The 17901-nt window shown below is 39.0% G+C and overlaps 1 protein-coding gene across 3 annotated transcripts in view; it reads right to left on the bottom strand.

Moving 5' to 3' along the window:
• Positions 1–17901, bottom strand: part of NRK (Nik related kinase) — a gene marked incomplete at both ends in the record, with an annotated part of 170582 nt that overhangs the window by 45682 nt on the left and 106999 nt on the right. For all 3 annotated transcript variants that reach the window (XM_082865010.1, XM_082865011.1, XM_082865012.1), the window contains 3 exons: positions 3868–3975; positions 6252–7419; positions 7833–7896. In XM_082865010.1, the coding sequence (XP_082721136.1) occupies positions 3868–3975; positions 6252–7419; positions 7833–7896 (1340 nt within the window). The remainder of the gene's footprint in view (positions 1–3867; positions 3976–6251; positions 7420–7832; positions 7897–17901) is intronic.

Below are 17901 nucleotides of genomic sequence, written 5' to 3'. Positions count from 1 at the left end.
AAATAATAAAATACTTAGGAATAAACCTACTTAAGGAGACAAAAGACCTGCATGCAGAAACCTATAAGACACTGAAGAAAGAAATTAAAGATGATACAAACAGATGGAGAGATATACCATGTTCTTAATTGGGAAGAATCAACATTTTGAAAATGACTCTACAACCCAAAGCAATCTACAGATTAAATGCAATCCCTATCAAACTACCACTGTTATTTTTCACAGAACTAGAACAAAAAATTTCACAATTTGTATGGAAACCAAAAAGAGCCCAAATAGCTAAAGCAATCTTGAGAAAGAAAAACGGAGCTGGAGGAATTAGGCTCCCTGACTTCAGACTATACTACAAAGCTACAGTCATCAAGACAGTATGATACTGGCACAAAAACAGAAATATAGATCAATGGAAGGATAGAAAGCCCAGAGGTAAACCCATGCACGTATCACCTTATCTTTGATAAAGGAGGAAAGTGTATACAATGGAGAAAAGACAGCCTCTTCAGTAAGTGGTGCTGGGAAAAATGGACAGCTACATGTACAAGAATGAAATTGGAACACTCTCTAACACTATACACAAAAATAAACTCAAAATGGATTAAAGATCTAAATGTAAGGCCAGACACTATAAAAATCTTAAAGGAAAACATAGCAGAACACTCCATGACATAAATCCCAGCAAGATCCTTTTCTGACCCATCGCCTAGAGAAATGGAAATAAAAACAAAAATAAACAAATGGGACCTAATGAAACTTAAACGCTTTTGCACAGCAACGGAAACCATAAACAAGACCAAAAGACAACCCTCTTAATGGGAGAATATATTTGCAAATGAAGCAATTGACAAAGGATTAATCTCCAAAATATACAGACAGATCATGCAGGTCAATGTCAAAAAAACAAACAACCCAATCCAAAAATGGGCAAAACACCTAAATAGACATTTCTCCAAAGAAGATATACAGATTGTCAACAAACACATGAAAGGATGCTCAACATCACTAATCATTAGAGAAATGCAAATGCAAATACAGTGAAGTATCACCTCACACCAGTCAGAATGGCCATCATCAAAATATCTACAAACAATAAATGCTGGAGAGGGTGTGGAGAAAAGGAAACCCTCTTGCACTGCTGGTGGGAATGTAAATTGATACAGCCACTATGGAGAACAATATGGAGGTTCCTTAAAAAACTAAAAATAGAACTACCATACGACCCAGCAATTCCACTACTGGGCATATACTCTGAGAAAACCATAATTCAAAAAGAGTCATGGACCACAATGTTCATTGCAGCTCTATTTACAATAGCCAGGACATGGAAGCAACCTAAGTGTCCATCGACAGATGAATAGATAAAGAAGATGTGGCATATGTATACAATGGAGTATTACCCAGCTATAAAAAGAAATGAAATTGAGTTATTTGTAGTCAGGTGGATGGACCTAGAGACTGTCATACAGAGTGAAGTAAGTCAGAAAGAGAAAAATAAATACTGTATGCTAATACATATATATGGAATCTAAAAAAAAATGGTTCTGAAGAATCTAGGGGCAGGACAAGAATAAGAGGCAGATGTAGAGAATGGACTTGAGGACACGGGGAGAGGGAATGGTAAGCTGGGAAGTTCTGAGTGAGTGGCATGGACATATATACACTACCAAATGTAAAATAGATAGCTAGTTGGAAGCAGCTGCATAGCACATGGAGATCAGCTTGGTGTTTTGTGTCCACCTAGAGGGGTGGGATAGGGAGGCTGGGAGGGAGATGCAAGAGGGAGGAGATATGTGGGTATATGTTTATGTAAAGCTGATTCACTTTGTTATAAAGCAGAAACTAACACACCATTGTAAAGCAATTATACTCCAATAAAGATGTTAAAAAAATATGTACAGCTGCATGTAAAGGATGTTTTAAAACATCTATCATGCCATTCTGTGTGTGTATGTGTACAGATATGGAATTAAACACATAAGAATATATAAAAAATAAGTCACATGCACCCCAATGTTCATTTCAGCACTATTTACAATAGCCAGGTCATGGAAGCAACCTAAATGCCCATCAACCGACAAATGGTTAAAGAAGATGTGGTACATATATAAAATGGAATATTACTCAGTCATAAAAAGGAACAAAACTGGATCATTTGTACTGATGTGGATGGACCTAGAGACTGTCATACAGAGTAAAGTAAGTCAAAAAGAGAAAAACAAATATCGTATATTAATGCTTTTATGTGGAATCTATTAAAATGGTACAGATGCACCAGATTGCAAGGTAGAAATAGAGACAGAGATGTAGAGAACAAACATATGGATACCAAGTGGAGAAAGCAAGGGTGGTGGGGTGGTGGTGGGATGAATTCGAAGATTGGGATTGACATATATACACTAATATGTATAAAATAGATAACTAGTAAGAATCTGCTGTATAAAAAATAAATAAGTGAAATAAAATTAAAAAAATAAGAAGGATGATTGTCCATGACATACATCATAATGGACTACTGTGAAGTATCTTGAAAGAGGAAATATAGTGATCTTGGGCCCTTGTCCTAATTAAGAACAGCAATGAGACTCATGACTCACTATGAGTAAGGCAAGAATTTCTGAGTTCTTCACCCATCCACCTATCTGTCCTTAGTGACCAAAAATTTTTTAGCTAGCTAGCTGTAAGGAATGCTGTCTATAATGACACTACCTTGTCCACACAGGAATTGAAACTGCTACTTGGTCCTCACCAATACCATGTGCTAAATATCTATTAATAAACTCGTGAAAACAAAAGTCAACCTGGACACCAGGACTGACTTGATTATTCCCATAAATCTAAGAAAATAAGTGACAGATTAAATAACCCAGACCCTGTCATAAACTACATCTCAGAACAGAAATGATCAAGGGAAGAAGTATGTGTGATTGTGTTACAAGCTGAACTACTGAATATTTCATGGGCAATATTTTTACTTAGAAGAATGACTGATGAGACAAACTGTAGTTATTCAACTTGGGTATCTGGCAGGCATTTTATTTAAAATCAACAAAGTAAGCCTATCAATTCAAAGATAAAGCAACTGATGTTAGTTGTTAGCAATGATAAAATTGAGTTTTCAATTGAATATTAGAATTTTAAACTCATCTATCACTATGCATTTGACAGCTTATCAATACTCAATAATTTTTATGATGAAATTGATGATATTAACAAATGCCATTTTTTGGTGTTGTAAAATAAAACATGTAAATATTTGGAAAGATCTACATACACAGTGAACCAATATTTTCCGACTGAGCAATGCACGAAGATACAAAATTGTGTATGAGCAAAACATATATTCACAGCACACAAGAGACTTACAGATTTTAATATTACTGAATATTCAAAATTTCATTGATATGGTTTTGGACTCCACTTCTCTAGTTGTGGTGTATTTCAAAGAATATCCACAATTATCTGAAAAATCTATGGAAATTCTCTTTTTCCAACCACCTATATGTGAGAAGTCAGCTTTTACTCATATACTTCAACCTAAACAACATATGGCAACAGGTTGAATGCAGAAGGAGATATGAGAATCCAGCTGTTTTCCATTAAGCAAGATGGAAAATTGTTATTTTCACTAAAATTTGTTTCTTATATTAATATCTAATAGTTTTCTTACTTTTTAAATGAAATAATAAATATTTTAAATTTTTTGGTTTTAATTTCTAATACATCATACATTGAATGACACAATCCAACTAAGTAAAAGCTTTTGGGGTCTTCAATGTTAAAGAGTATAAAGACATCCTGAGACCAAAATGTTTAAGAACCATTGTTCCAGGCACTTATTAGTGCCACAGCAACTCATATAGAGAAACTCACCTCATTTTCTTTAGGATTTGGAATGTATGGCTGCAATGGTTCTATTTGGACTTCAGCCTGAATCGAATGAAATACTTCATCATTATCTGATGATTCATCTTCCTTTTCCTTGAAACAAAAAGGAAAATAAATATTTTAAACTGTAAATAATAACCTGTAAATAATACGAGCAATTCCCATCATCTTAATGTTCAATTAAAAAAATAATTTTCAAATATTCAAATTGATTTAAGCCTGTAGTTTCTAATAGTTTTTGGTCCTGGATCCCTTTCAGAATCTGAGTAATGCTACAGATTCTTTGTAGAAAACTGCATACAGACAGACACATATCTCTGCAAGTATTTTCAGGGGGATCACTGGCCACCTGCAACTCACCTATTAGACCCAGGTTAAAAATCTCTGGTCTAAAGCTTAACTCATAGCCGCAAACTGTCATATTTAATAAGCGGTTATAGCTACAAAGTTTGGTCCTCCTGTGCAGTGGAAGACCTGCAACACAGCAGTGCAAATATTTCTTCTTGATTGAGTCCTAGTAGTTTAGGAAAGTTTCTGTTTTCCCATTTAAGCCAACTGATATTTCTTCAACTCAAACAGAATAATGGGAATGTGTTTTCTTTCCTTCTAGTGAGTTGAAGCACTCACATATGTCTTTAAACTCTAATAAATTTTCAGGTATTTCAAAAGACCTATGACTTTGACTAGAACATCAATAATTTTCTTTTTCTTTATGCTTTCTTTAAGAGTTACACATAAAGGCAGGAATGCCTATACAAGATCCTAGGGTCATGGGATTAGTAACTATTATTTAGTGACTTTTTCTTCCATTTTAGAATGGCTTCTTACATAAATATTTAAAACACTGAATGCCAATAAGTATGGGTCATGCTACTAGTCTTGCAGAAATGCATAAAAGTCTTTTTAAAAAATGCAAAGCCCATTAGATCCAATTGTTACTAAGGCTCATTGGGAATAGTCATTAGCATTTTAGATGCCTTAATGTCAGGCAAATAGTAGCATTCTAGACTCATGCCACCCTTTCTCTATTTGGTTTCTTTTGCTTCTTATCTTCCTGTTTTTTGGGGGACTAGACATTCATTTCCCCTTTTGGGTCTTTCTTTTCTTGTTGCTTTTACCTTTTCTCATGTTAAACATATCAGGGAAATAGTATTTGCTCAATTAACTCAATGGACAAAAACCAAAAGTCTCCCTTATTCAGACATTCAGACAAGGTTCATTTGTAATAACTACATTAATTATTATTAGGTAAATGGATGTTGATACCAGGGTTTAATTTAGGATCTTCACAATGATTCCTTTTATGTAAATGGATGCTATGAAGTATTAGGAAACAACTGCTCTCCTGGTCTTTTTGACCTCTATAATTTGCTTACAAAGCCCACAAACCCTTCAGGATCAGATTAGATTTGCCAGATTGTATCCATGAACTCCAGCCCAATTATATCCATTTATATTAGAGAATTTTGAAAGAATGAAGCTTTGTTGACTAAACCAAAATAAGATAAAGAGATTAACATATTGTACCCCACACTTCAAAAGAGTGCAGAGATGAATTTGTAACTTGTGTCATGTTCTATGCAGGTACTTCATCAATTATGTAAAATGAGTGAAAAATAAGTGAGACAAGTCATACTTATGGTAACCATGTACAAAATGTTTTAGAAAATGCTTTTCCTTCTCAGTTTGACCTTTAACATCCTGATGTACAAAAGCTAGTGCAATTCTCTTAAATAATACATTCAGCATTCTATGGGAAGGAAGAGCAAAATAAACTTAGAAGTTGGAGGAACAAAATCAAATTTGTTTTTGTGTTTAGTTTTAATGAGTTATATTTGAAATTTTGACCTATGAAAGTAATTTTTTTTTTTTTGCTGTATGCGGGATGCACAGGCTCAGCGGCCATGGCACACAGGCCAAGCCGCTCCGCGGCATGTGGGATCTTCCCGGACCAGGGCATGAACCCGTGTCCCCTGCATCGACAGGTGGACCCACAACCACTGCGCCACCAGGGAAGCCCTGAAAGTAATTTTTAAAGATCCAGTATAGTAACTTTAAATGTGCATATGACATCCCTTTATTGGCTAAGGGAATAATAGGTAGAAATTTAACTAATAATTAAAGCTATATCTCTACAGAGATATTAAGCAATTACCTGGGTCATTCAAGCAAATTTTTCTTTCTCAAATTTAGTCACAATTATCTGGAAATTTCAGGATAATTTATTTGAAGCACAAGTTATTTAGATAATCTTCTCTGGGACACAAGGAATATTTATTTCATTTGGTTTTTACAGAGGGAACACTTGAGTATGAACTAGCATATTTTCTCTGCATATTTGACTTAGGAAAAATATCAGAAACTCTTACATTTGCAACTTGTCTCAATTCTTCCTCATGCTGATTAAAGATATCCTCCCATCTGCGTTGGCGCCTTTGCCTATGGGCTTCTAAATCTGATAGCTCAAACTCTTCAGGTCTGCGTGACAACTTTGCCCGGAACCTCTTTGGTGATAGTCGTTTTGCCAATGCCTGCCTTAGACTAGAAACTTTTGATTTTTTCTTCCGTGCTTGTTCTGGTTGAGAGTAAAACACGTCTGATGACAGGTTTTCCATCAGTGTTTGCAGTAGACCAAGTGGCTTTGAGTTATGTGAGTTTGGTGCTCGAAGTAAGTCTCTTGATAGTCCCTCTATCAGTGCTTGAACAGAGCCAACTGCCTGCGTGGGCTCTAGTGCCCAGGCCTGTGCTTGAGGTGACCTTTCATTTTGCCCCTCTACTGGAATGAGCACCTGAGTATCCAAATGTAGTGGCAACAGCACGTGGTGGTTCTGTGACAGTAGGGGCAGGAATACCTGGGCATGTACTCGTAATGACTCAGGTTCCTCTGCCTCTGTCTCTGCCTGTGTAGGCTCAGCAGCCTGTTCCTGTACCCTGTTCTGCTCGGGTGCCCTGTTCTGCTCCAGCTGCTGTTCAGGTACCTGGTTCTGTCTCTGCTGTTGTTCAGGGACCTGGCCCTGCCTTTGCTGTTGTTCAGGTACCTGACCTTGCCCTTGAACTTCCTCTGGTACCTGGTCCAGATCCTGCAGCTCTCCTGAGGCCTGGGGCTGGGCCTGAGCCTGCTGCTCTTTGGGTACCTGGGCCTGTACCTTTAGAGGCCTAGGGGCCTTAACCTGAGCCTGTAGTGGCATAAGCATCCAGGCTGTCCTCCGTAGTCGTGGAGGTGCCTTCATTTGCATCTGTAGGGGCCTAGATGCCTTAGCCTTAACCTGAGCCTGTAGTGGCATGAACACCTGAGCTGCCCCCTGTAGTCGCTGAGGTGCCTGGGCTTGCCCCTGTAGAGGCCTAGGTGCACTGTCATGAGCCTGTAGTGGCATGAACACCCTGGCTGCTCCCTGGAGATGCTGAAGGGCCTGAACCTGTGGCTCTTCTCGATCAGGTAACCACCTTGGCTGAGACGGTTCTCCATGCAGGACTCTAAGTGGTCTGCATCTACTGCTCGTAGGCAATCTCAGAAGCTCATGAGTACAAGAAGGTCCCCTAGAAATAAACATACAAATGAATGCTGTACAATTAGAGTTGTCAGTAGAGTGAAGTCATTCAGGGGAAATGCTTTTATTTTAAAAGATGAACATTTTCTGCAATAAAGGTATCTTCAGTAAATCTTTCTTGAATCATTCCTGTAATGTCTGAAAGTCTTTGCATTACTAATATATTCAGTACAAACGGTCTAATAATATACTTGATCATTCTATTACCAGAAATTAAGGACTCTTTGGGTAGTAATAAAAACTTTTCCTCAACATTTCCACTCAAATATCTCTTGCAAATACAGATCTGTTTTTATTTTATCAGAAAGGATTAAGTTTTCTGAGTCACATACAACAGTATGGAATCAACTGTCTTACATGAATTGCTAACATCAAATTATATATGTAATATGTCTAACGCACCTGAATCTTCTCATGGTATACTGCTCCTTAATAGCTTCTTCTCTTTCAAAGATCAGAGGTATTCCTTTTTATGAAAGAGGAAAAAAATGCATAACAGTCAACAGAGATTAAGATAATCCACCTTAGTCAATGTGCACCTTTACTGCTCAGGAAGCTGAGTGAATTTATAAGGACAAGAGGACTGTAACCCTTCACATAACGCCTAGTTGGTAATGTAGACAATATCCTTGTTCCTAGGCCTACTTCTGCAGCACGGTGCATCTATTCCATAGAGACTAATTTCTCTCAGCATAGGAAAAATATTTAGCAATCTGATTGCTGCAATTCTAAAGAGGAAAAATTGAGAAAGGTAAAAAGGGAAAGGGCCAAGAGAAACTAGATGGTTGGTGAGCATGGCTTACAGGTGTGTACTCTGGATTTAAGGACTTTATGGCTTGGGCTCACACCTATCTTTTGTCCTTTCAATGAGAAGGTAAAAATCTAAATTCTGGGTTTTACACTTGACACACTGAAAATGTTTGGCATCTTTCCTGTCAGCTGTGCAGTACTGAAATATAGAAGCTTAAAAATAAAAGACTTTTCTTTTGAATTTCCTATATTAAAGACTTCGGGAATGCGGCCCCCACTTTTCATGCATCACCTCAGGGACTTCTATAGCCTCATGAAGAAGCTCAGGGTAAAGGCACAGCTGCCAAAGCAGGAGTAAGAGATACTTGACACCAGGAGGGAGATCCCAAAGAGGCCGCAGCTGCAGGAGGTGGGAGTCCTGGTCACTGTTGGTCTTCCCTGAGGGCTTTGACTGGGTCCCTCAGGCTGTGCACTGGCTGAGCATCACCCGCCTCATGGACCCATCCTGCCTCACGTCACCAAACCAGTCGCCCTATTGCCAAAATGAGCTAAAGTCTGAAAATTGCTCAGCAGGACCAGGCATAGCACGAGCCTCCTATCTTGTGGTTTCACTTGCCAAGGACCACTATCTAAATAATTCCGTGTGGCTGACAGGGTCTTGGTGCTCCAGTCAGGTGTCAGGCCTGAGGCTCTGAGTGGGAGAGCTGAGTTCAGGACATTGGATGACTGGAGACCTCACAGCCCCACATAATATCAATCAGTGAAAGCTCTCCCAGAGATCTCCATCTCAATGCTAAGACCCAGCTCCACCCAACAGCCAGCAAGCTCCAGTGCTGGACGCCCCTTGCCAAACAACTAGCAAGACAGGAACACAACACCAGCCATTAGCAGAGAAGCTGCCTAAAATCATAATAAGTTCACAGCCATCCCAAAACACACCACCAGACGTGGCCCTGCCCACCTGAAAGACAATATCCAGCCTCATCCACCAGAACACAGGCACCAGTCCCCTCCACCAGGATTCCTACACAATGCGCTGAACCAACCACACCCACTGGGGGCAGACACCAAAAACAACGGGAACTATGAACCTCTAGCCTGTGAAAATGAGACCCCAAACACAGTAAGTTGGGCAAAATGAGAAGACAGAGAAATACACAGCAGATGAAGGAGCAAGGTAAAAACCCACCAGACCAAACAAATGAAGAGGAAATAGGCAGTCTACCTGAAAAAGAATTCAGAAAAATGATAGTAAAGATGATACAAAATCTTGGAAATAAAATATAGAAGAGAGGACGAGGGGAAGATGGCGGAAGAGTAAGATGCGGAGATCACCTTCTTCCCCACAGATACACCAGAAATACATCTACACGTGGAACAACTCCTACAGAACACCTACTGAACGCTGGCAGAAGACCTCAGACCTCCCAAAAGGCAAGAAATTCCCCACGTACCTGGGTAGGGCAAAAGAAAAAAGAATAAACAGACACAAAAGGACAGGGAATGGGACCTGCACCAGTGGGAGGGAGCCGTGAGGGAGGAAAGGTTTCCACACACTATGAAGCACCTTCGCGGGTGGAGACTGCGGGTGGCAGAGGGGGAAGTTTCGGAGCAGCGGAGGAGGGCGCAGCAACAGGGGTGCGGAGGGCAATGGGAGAGATTCCCGCACAGAGGATCGGTGCCGACCGGCACTCACCAGCCCGAGAGGCTTGTCTGCTCACCCGCCGGGGCGGGCGGGGCTGGGGGCTGAGGCTTGGGCTTCGGTCAGAGCACAGGGAGAGGACTGGGGCTAGCGGCGTGAACACAGACTGCAGGGTGCTAGTACACCACGGCTAGCCGGGAGGGAGTCTGGGGAAAAGCTGAACCTGCAGAAGAGGCAAGAGACTTTTTCTTCCCTCTTTGTTTCTGTTGCGCGAGGAGAGGGGATTAAGAGTGCTGCTTAAAGGAGCTCCAGAGATGGGCGCGAACCGCGGCTAAAAGCGCGGACCACAGAGACGTGCATGAGATGCGAAGGCTGCTGCTGCCGCGACCAAGAAGCCTGTGTGCGAGCACAGGTCACTATCCACACTCCCCTTCCGGGGAGCCTGTGCAGCCCGCCACTGCCAGGGTGCCAGGATCTAGGGACAACTTCCCCGGGAGAACGCACGGCGCGCCTCAGGCTGCTGCAACGTCACGCAGGCCCGCCCCGCACTCCGTGCCACTCCCTCCCCCCCCGCGGCCTGAGTGAGCCAGAGTCCCCGAAGCAGCTGCTCCTTTAACCCCGTCCTGTCTGAGGGAAGAACAGACGCCCTCCGGAGACCTACATGCAGAGGCGGGGCCAAATCCAAAGCTGAACCCCGGGAGCTGTGCGAGCAAAGAAGAGAAAGGGAAATCTCTCCCAGCAGCCTCAGAAGCAGCGGATTAAAGCTCCACAATCAACTTGATGTACCCTGCATCTGTGGAATACCTGAATAGACAACGAATCATCCCAAATTGAGGAGGTGGACTTTGGGAGCAAGATTTATGATTTTTCCCCTTTTCCTCTTTATGTGAGTGTGTATGTGTATGCTTCTGTGTGAGATTTTGTCTGTATAGCTTTGCTTCCACCATTTGTCCTAGGGTTCTATCTGTCCGTTTTTTAAAATTATTATTATTTTTTATTTTAATAACTTTATTTTATTTTACTTTATCTTCTCTTGCTTTCTTTCTTTCCTTCCTTCCTTCCTTCCTTCCCTTCTTTAGACAACGAATCACCCAAATTGAGGAGGTGCACTTCGAGAGCAACATTTAGGATTTTTTCCCCTTTTCCTCTTTTTGTGAGTGTGCATGTGTATGCTTCTGTGTGAGATTTTGTCTGTATAGCTTTGCTTCCACCATTTGTCCTAGGGTTCTACCATCTATTTTTATTTTTTCTTAATAATTAATTTCTATTTTAATAACTTTATTATATTTTATCTTACTTTATTTTATTTTAATTTATCTTCTTTCTTTCTTTCTTTTCCTTCCTTCCCTCCTTCCTTCCTTCCTCCCTCCCTCCTTTCATTCTTTCTTTCCTTCTTTCTTTCTTTCTACTCCTACTAATTGCTTCTTTCTACATTTTCTCCCTTTTATTCTGAGCCAGGTAGATGAAAGGCTCTTGGTGCTGCAGCCAGGAGTCACTTCTGTGCCTCTGTGGTGGGAGAGCCAACTTCAGGACACTGGTCCACAAGAGACCTCCTAGCTCCACATAATATCAAATGGCGAAAATGTCCCAGAGATCTCCAACTCAACACCAGCACCCAGCTTCACTCAACGAGGAGTAAGCTACAGTGCTGGACACCCTATGCCAAATAACTAGCAAGACAGGAACACAACCCCACCCTTTAGCAGAGAGGCTGCCTAAAATCATAATAAGTCCACAGAAACCCCAAAACACACCAACAGACGTGGATCTGCCAACCAGAAAGACAAGATGCAGCCTCATCCACCAGAACACAGGCACTGGTCCCCTCCACCAGGAAGCCTACACAACCCACTGAACCAACCTTAGCCACTGGGGACAGACACCAAAAACAACGGGAAATACGAACTTGCAGCCTGCAAAAAGGAGACCCCAAACACAGTAAGATAAGCAAAATGAGAAGACAGAAAATATGCAGCAGATGAAGGAGCAAGATAAAACCCCACTAGACCTAACAAATGAAGAGGAAATAGGCAGTCTACCTGAAAAAGAATTCAGAATAATGATAGTAAAGATGATCCAAAATCTTGGAAATAGAATAGACAAAATGCAAGAAACATTTAACAAGGACCTAGAAGAACTAAAGATGAAACAAGCAATGATGAACAACACAATAAATGAAATTAAAAATACTCTAGAAGGGAAGAATAGCAGAATAACTGAGGCAGAAGAACGGATAAGTGACCTGGAAGATAAAATAGTGGAAATAACTACTGCAGAGCAGAATAAAGAAAAAAGAATGAAAAGAACTGAGGACAGTCTCAGAGACTTCTGGGACAATATTAAACACACCAACATTCTTATTATAGGAGTTCCAGAAGAAGAAGAGAAAAAGAAAGGGACTGAGAAAATATTTAGTTGAAAATTTGCCTAATATGGGAAAGAAAATAGTTAATCAAGTCCAGGAAGCACAGAGAGTCCCATACAGGATAAACCCAAGGAGAAACACGCCACGACACATATTAATCAAACTGTAAAAAATTAAATACAAGGAAAACTTATTAAAAGCAGCAAGGGAAAAACAACAAATAACACACAAGGGAATCCCTATAAGGTTAACAGCTGAACTTTCAGCAGAAACTCTGCAAGCCAGAAGGGACTGGCAGGACATATTTAAAGTGATGAAGGAGAAAAAACTGCAACCAAGATTACTTTACCAAGGAAGGATCTCATTCAGATTTGATGGAGAAATTAAAAACTTTACAGAGAAGCAAAAGCTGAGAGTTCAGCACCACAAAACCAGCTTTACAACACATGCTAAAGAAACTTCGCTAAGCAAGAAACACAAAAGAGGGAAAAGACCTACAATACCAAGCCCAAAGCAATTAAGAAAATGGGAATAGGAACATACATATCGATAATAACCTTAAATGTAAGTGGACTAAATGCTCCCACCAAAAGACACAGATTGGCTGAATGGATACAAAAACAAGACCCATATATATGCTGTCTACAAGAGACCCACTTCAGACCTAGAGACACATACAGACTGAAAGTAAGGGGATGGGAAAAGATATTCCATGCAAATGGAAACCAAAAGAAAGCTGGAGTAGCAATTCTCATATCAGACAAAATAGACTTTAAAATAAAGAATATTAGAAGAGACAAAGAAGGACACTATATAATGATCAAGGGATCGATCCAAGAAGAAGGTATAACAATTGTAAATATTTATGCACCCAACATAGGAGCACCTCAATATATAAGGCAAATACTAACAGCCATAAAAGGGGAAATCGACAGTAACACATTCATAGTAGGGGACTTTAACATGCCACTTTCACCAATGGACAGATCATCCAAAATGAAAATAAATAAGGAAACACAAGCTTTAAATGATACATTAAACATAATGGACTTAATTGATAATTATAGGACATTCCATCCAAAAAGAGCAGAATGCATATTTTTCTCAACTGCTCATGGAACATTCTCCAGGATAGATCATATCTTGGGTCAGAAATCAAGCCTTGGTAAATTTAAGAAAATTGAAAATATATCAAGTATCATTTCTGTCCATGACGCTATGAGACTAGATATCAATTACAGGAAAAGATCTGTAAAAAATACAAACACATGGAGGCTAAACAATACACTACTTCATAACGAAGTGATCACTGAATAAATCAAAGAGGAAATCAATAAATACCTAGAAACAAATGACGATGGAGATATGAGGACCCAAAACCTATGGGATGCAGCATAAGCAGTACTAAGAGGGAAGTTTATAGCAATACAATCCTTCCTTAAGAAACAGGAAACATCTCGAATAAACAACCTAAACTTGCACCTAAAGCAATTAGAGAAAGAAAGACAAAAAAACCCCAAAGTTAGCAGAAGGAAAGAAATCATAAAAATCAGATCAGAAAAAAATGAAAAAGGAATGAAGGAAATGATAGCAAAGATCAATAAAACTAAAAGCTGGTTCTTTGAGAAGATAAACGAAATTGATAAACCATTAGCCAGACTCATCAAGAAAAAAAGGGAGAAGAGTCAAATCAATAGAATTAGAAATGAAAAAGGAGAAGAAACAACTGACCCTGCAGAAATACAAAAGATCATGAGAGATTAGTACAAGCAACTCTAAGCCAATAAAATGGACAACCTGGAAGAAATGGACAAATTCTTAGAAATGCACAACCTGCCAAGACAGAATCAGGAAAAAATAGAAAATATGAACAGACCAATCACAAGCACTGAAATTGAAACTGTGATTAAAAATCTTCCAACAAACAAAAGCTCAGGACCAGATGGCTTAAGGCGAATTCTATCAAACATTTAGAGAAGAGCTAACACCTATCTTTCTCAAGCTCACACAAAATATATCAGAGGGAGGAACACTCTCAAACTCTTTCTACGAGGCCACCATGACCTTGATACCAAAACCAGACAAGGAAGTCACAAAGAAAGAAAACTACAGGCCAATATCACTGATGAACATAGATGCAAAAATCCTCAACAAAATACTAGCAAACAGAATCCAACAGCACATTACAAGGATCATACGCCATGATCCAGTGGGGTTTATTGCAGGAATGCAAAGATTCCTCAATATACGCAAATCAATTAGTGTGATATACAATATTAACAAATTGAAAGAGAAAGCTTTCGACAATATTCAACACCCGTTTATGATAAAAACCCTCCAGAAAGTAGGCATAGAGGAAACTATCCTCAACATAATGAAGGCCATATATTACAAACCCACAGCCAACATCGTCCACAATGGTGAAAAACTGAAGGCATTTCCACTAAGATCAGGAACAAGACAAGGTTGCCCACTCTCAGCACTCTTATTCAACATAGTTTTGGAAGTTTTGTCACAGCAATCAGAGAAGAAAAAGAAATAAAAGTAATCCAAATTGGAAAAGAAGAACTAAAGCTGTCACTGTTTGCAGATTACATGATACTATACATAGAGAATCCTAAAGATACTACCAGAAAACTACTAGAGCTAATCAATGAATTTGGTAAAGTAGCAGGATACAAAATTAATGCACAAAATCTCTGGCATTCCTATACACTAATGAAGAAATATCTGAAAGTGAAATCAAGAAAACACTCCCATTTAGCATTGCAACAAAAAAGAATAAAATATCTAGGAATAAACCTACCTAAGGAGACAAAAGACCTGTATGCAGAAAATTATAAGACACTGATGAAAGAAATTAAAGATGATACAAATAGATAGAGAGATATACCATGCTCTTGGATTGGAAGAATCAACATTGTAAAAATGAATCTACTACCTAAAGCAATCTACAGATTCAATGCAATCCCCATCAAACTACCACTGGCATTTTTCACAGAACTAGAACAAAAAATTTCACAATTTGTATGGAAACACAAAAGACCCCGAAGAGCCAAAGCAATCTTGAGAACGAAATACGGAGCTGGATTGGTGCTTTGTGACCACCTGGAGGGGTGGGATAGGGAGGGTGTGGCGGAGGGAGATGCAAGAGGGAAGAGATATGGGAACATATGTATATGTATGACTGTTTCACTTTGATATAAAGCAGAAACTAACACACCATAGTAAAGCAATTATACCCCAATAAAGATGTTAAAAAAAAAAGAAAAAGAAAAACGGAGCTGGAGGAATCAGGCTCCCAGACTTCAGTCTATACTACAAAGCTACAGTAATCAAGACAGTATGGGACTGGCACAAAACAGAAAGATAGATCAATTGAAAAGGATAGAAAGCCCAGAGGTAAACCCATGCACATATGGTCATCTTATCTTTGATAAAGGAGGCAGGAATGTACAGTGGAGAATGGATAGCCTCTTCAATAAGTGGTGCTGGGAAAACTCAACAGGTACATGTAAAAGTATGAGATTAGATAACTCCCTAACACCATACACAAAAATAAGCTAAAAATGGATTAACGACCTAAATGTAAGGCCAGAAACTATCAAACTCTTAGAGTAAAATATAGGGAGAACACTCTATGACATAAATCACAGCAAGGTCCTTTTTGACCACCTCCTAGAGAAATGGAAATAAAAACAAAAATAAACAAATGGGACCTAATGAAACTTCAAAGCTTTTGCACAGCAAAGGAAACCATAAACAAGACCAAAAGACAACCCTCAGAATGGGAGAAAATATTTACCAATGAAGCAACTGACAAAGGATTAATCTCCAAAATTTATAAGCAGCTCAATAACAAAAAAACAAACAACCCATTCCAAAAATGGGCAGAAGACCTAAATAGACATTTCTCCAAAGAAGATATACAGACTGCCAACAAACACATGAAAGAATGCTCAACATCATTAATCATTACAGAAATGCAAATCAAAACTACAATGAGATACCATCTCACACCAGTCAGAATGCCAATCATCAAAAAAATCTAGAAACAATAAGTGCTGGAGAGGGTGTGGAGAAAAGGGAACACTCTTGTACTGCTGGAGGGAATGTGAATTGGTACAGCCACTATGGAAAACAGTATGGAGGTTCCTTAAAAAACTCCAAATAGAACTACCATATGACCCAGCAATCCCACTACTGGGCATATACCCTGAGCAAACCATAATTCAAAAATAGTCATGTACCAAAATGTTCATTGCAGCTCTATTTACAATAGCCCGGAGATGGAAACAACATAAGTGTCCATCATCAGATGAATGGATAAAGAAGATGTGGCACATATATACGATGGAATATTACTCAGCCATAAAATGAAACAAAATTGAGATATTTGTAATGAGGTGGATAGACCTAGAGTCTGTCATACAGAGTGAAGTATGTCAGAAAGAGAAAGACAAATACCATATGCTAACACACATATATGGAATTTAAGAAAAAAATGTCATGAAGAACCTAGGGGTAAGACAGGAATAAAGACACAGACCTACTAGAGAACAGACTTGAGGATATGGGGAGGGGGAAGGGTGAGCTGTGACAAAGCAAGAGAGAGGCATGGACATATATACACTACCAAATGTAAGGTAGATACCTAGTGGGAAGTAGTCGCATAGCACAGGGAAATCAGCTCGGTGCTTTGTGACCACCTGGAGGGGTGGAATAGGGAGTGTGGGAGGGAGGGAGATGCAAGAGGGAAGAGATATAGGAACATATGTATATGTATAACTGATTCACTTTGTTATAAAGCAGAAACTAACACACAATTGTAAAGCAATTATACTGTAATACAGATGTAGAAAAAAACCAAAAAGAAACCAGGGAATGAATGTGCAGGTAACAATTCACCATAATGCATATTTTACATTAATTCATAAAATATGTAGCAAGTGTCAATGTGATATATTCATATATATGCATATATATGAATATATATGCATATATTCATATGCAAGTATAAATATTATTAATTGGTTATTAATTGAAGCAGAGTTTAACCTCAACATGCATTTTCCCTAATTTTACCTTTATTCTGAGAGAATGAGAATAAGTTCTGTACCTGCTTATGCTCAGGGGAAATCAAGTCTATGCATTGAGATTTAAACAATCCAAACTCATTAAGAGGAGGCTGGGGAGGGTTTACACAAAGTCTAGTTTAAATACTGAAAACTGAAATAAATTTTTAGAAACCATGAAAAAAATATATACAAGAAACATTTAACAAGGACCTAGAAGAACTAAAGAGCAGGCAAACAGTGATGAACAACACAATAAATGAAATTAAAAATTCTCTATAAGGAATCAATAGCAGAAAAACTGAGGCAGAAGAACGGATAAAGGACCTGGAACATAAAATAGTGGAAATGACCACTGCAGAGCAGGATAAAGAAAAAAGAATGAAAAGAATTGAGGACAGTCTCAGAGACTTCTGGGACAACATTAAATGCACCAACATTCGAATTATAGGGGTCCCAAAAGAAGAACAGAGAAAAAAAGGCACTGAGAACATATTTGGAGAGATTATACTGGAAAAATTCCCTAATATGGGAAAGGAAATAGTCAATCAAGTCCACAAGCACAGAGAGTCCCATACAGGATAAATCCAAGGTGAAACACGTCAAGACACATATTAGTCAAACTATCAAAAATTAAAT

The sequence above is a fragment of the Leucopleurus acutus genome (assembly GCF_964270905.1).
Source record: "Leucopleurus acutus genome assembly, chromosome: X".
Taxonomy (NCBI): Eukaryota; Metazoa; Chordata; class Mammalia; order Artiodactyla; family Delphinidae; genus Leucopleurus; species Leucopleurus acutus.
The sequence above is the reverse complement of the archived record's forward strand: the minus strand, read 5'-3'. Positions and strand labels throughout refer to the sequence as shown.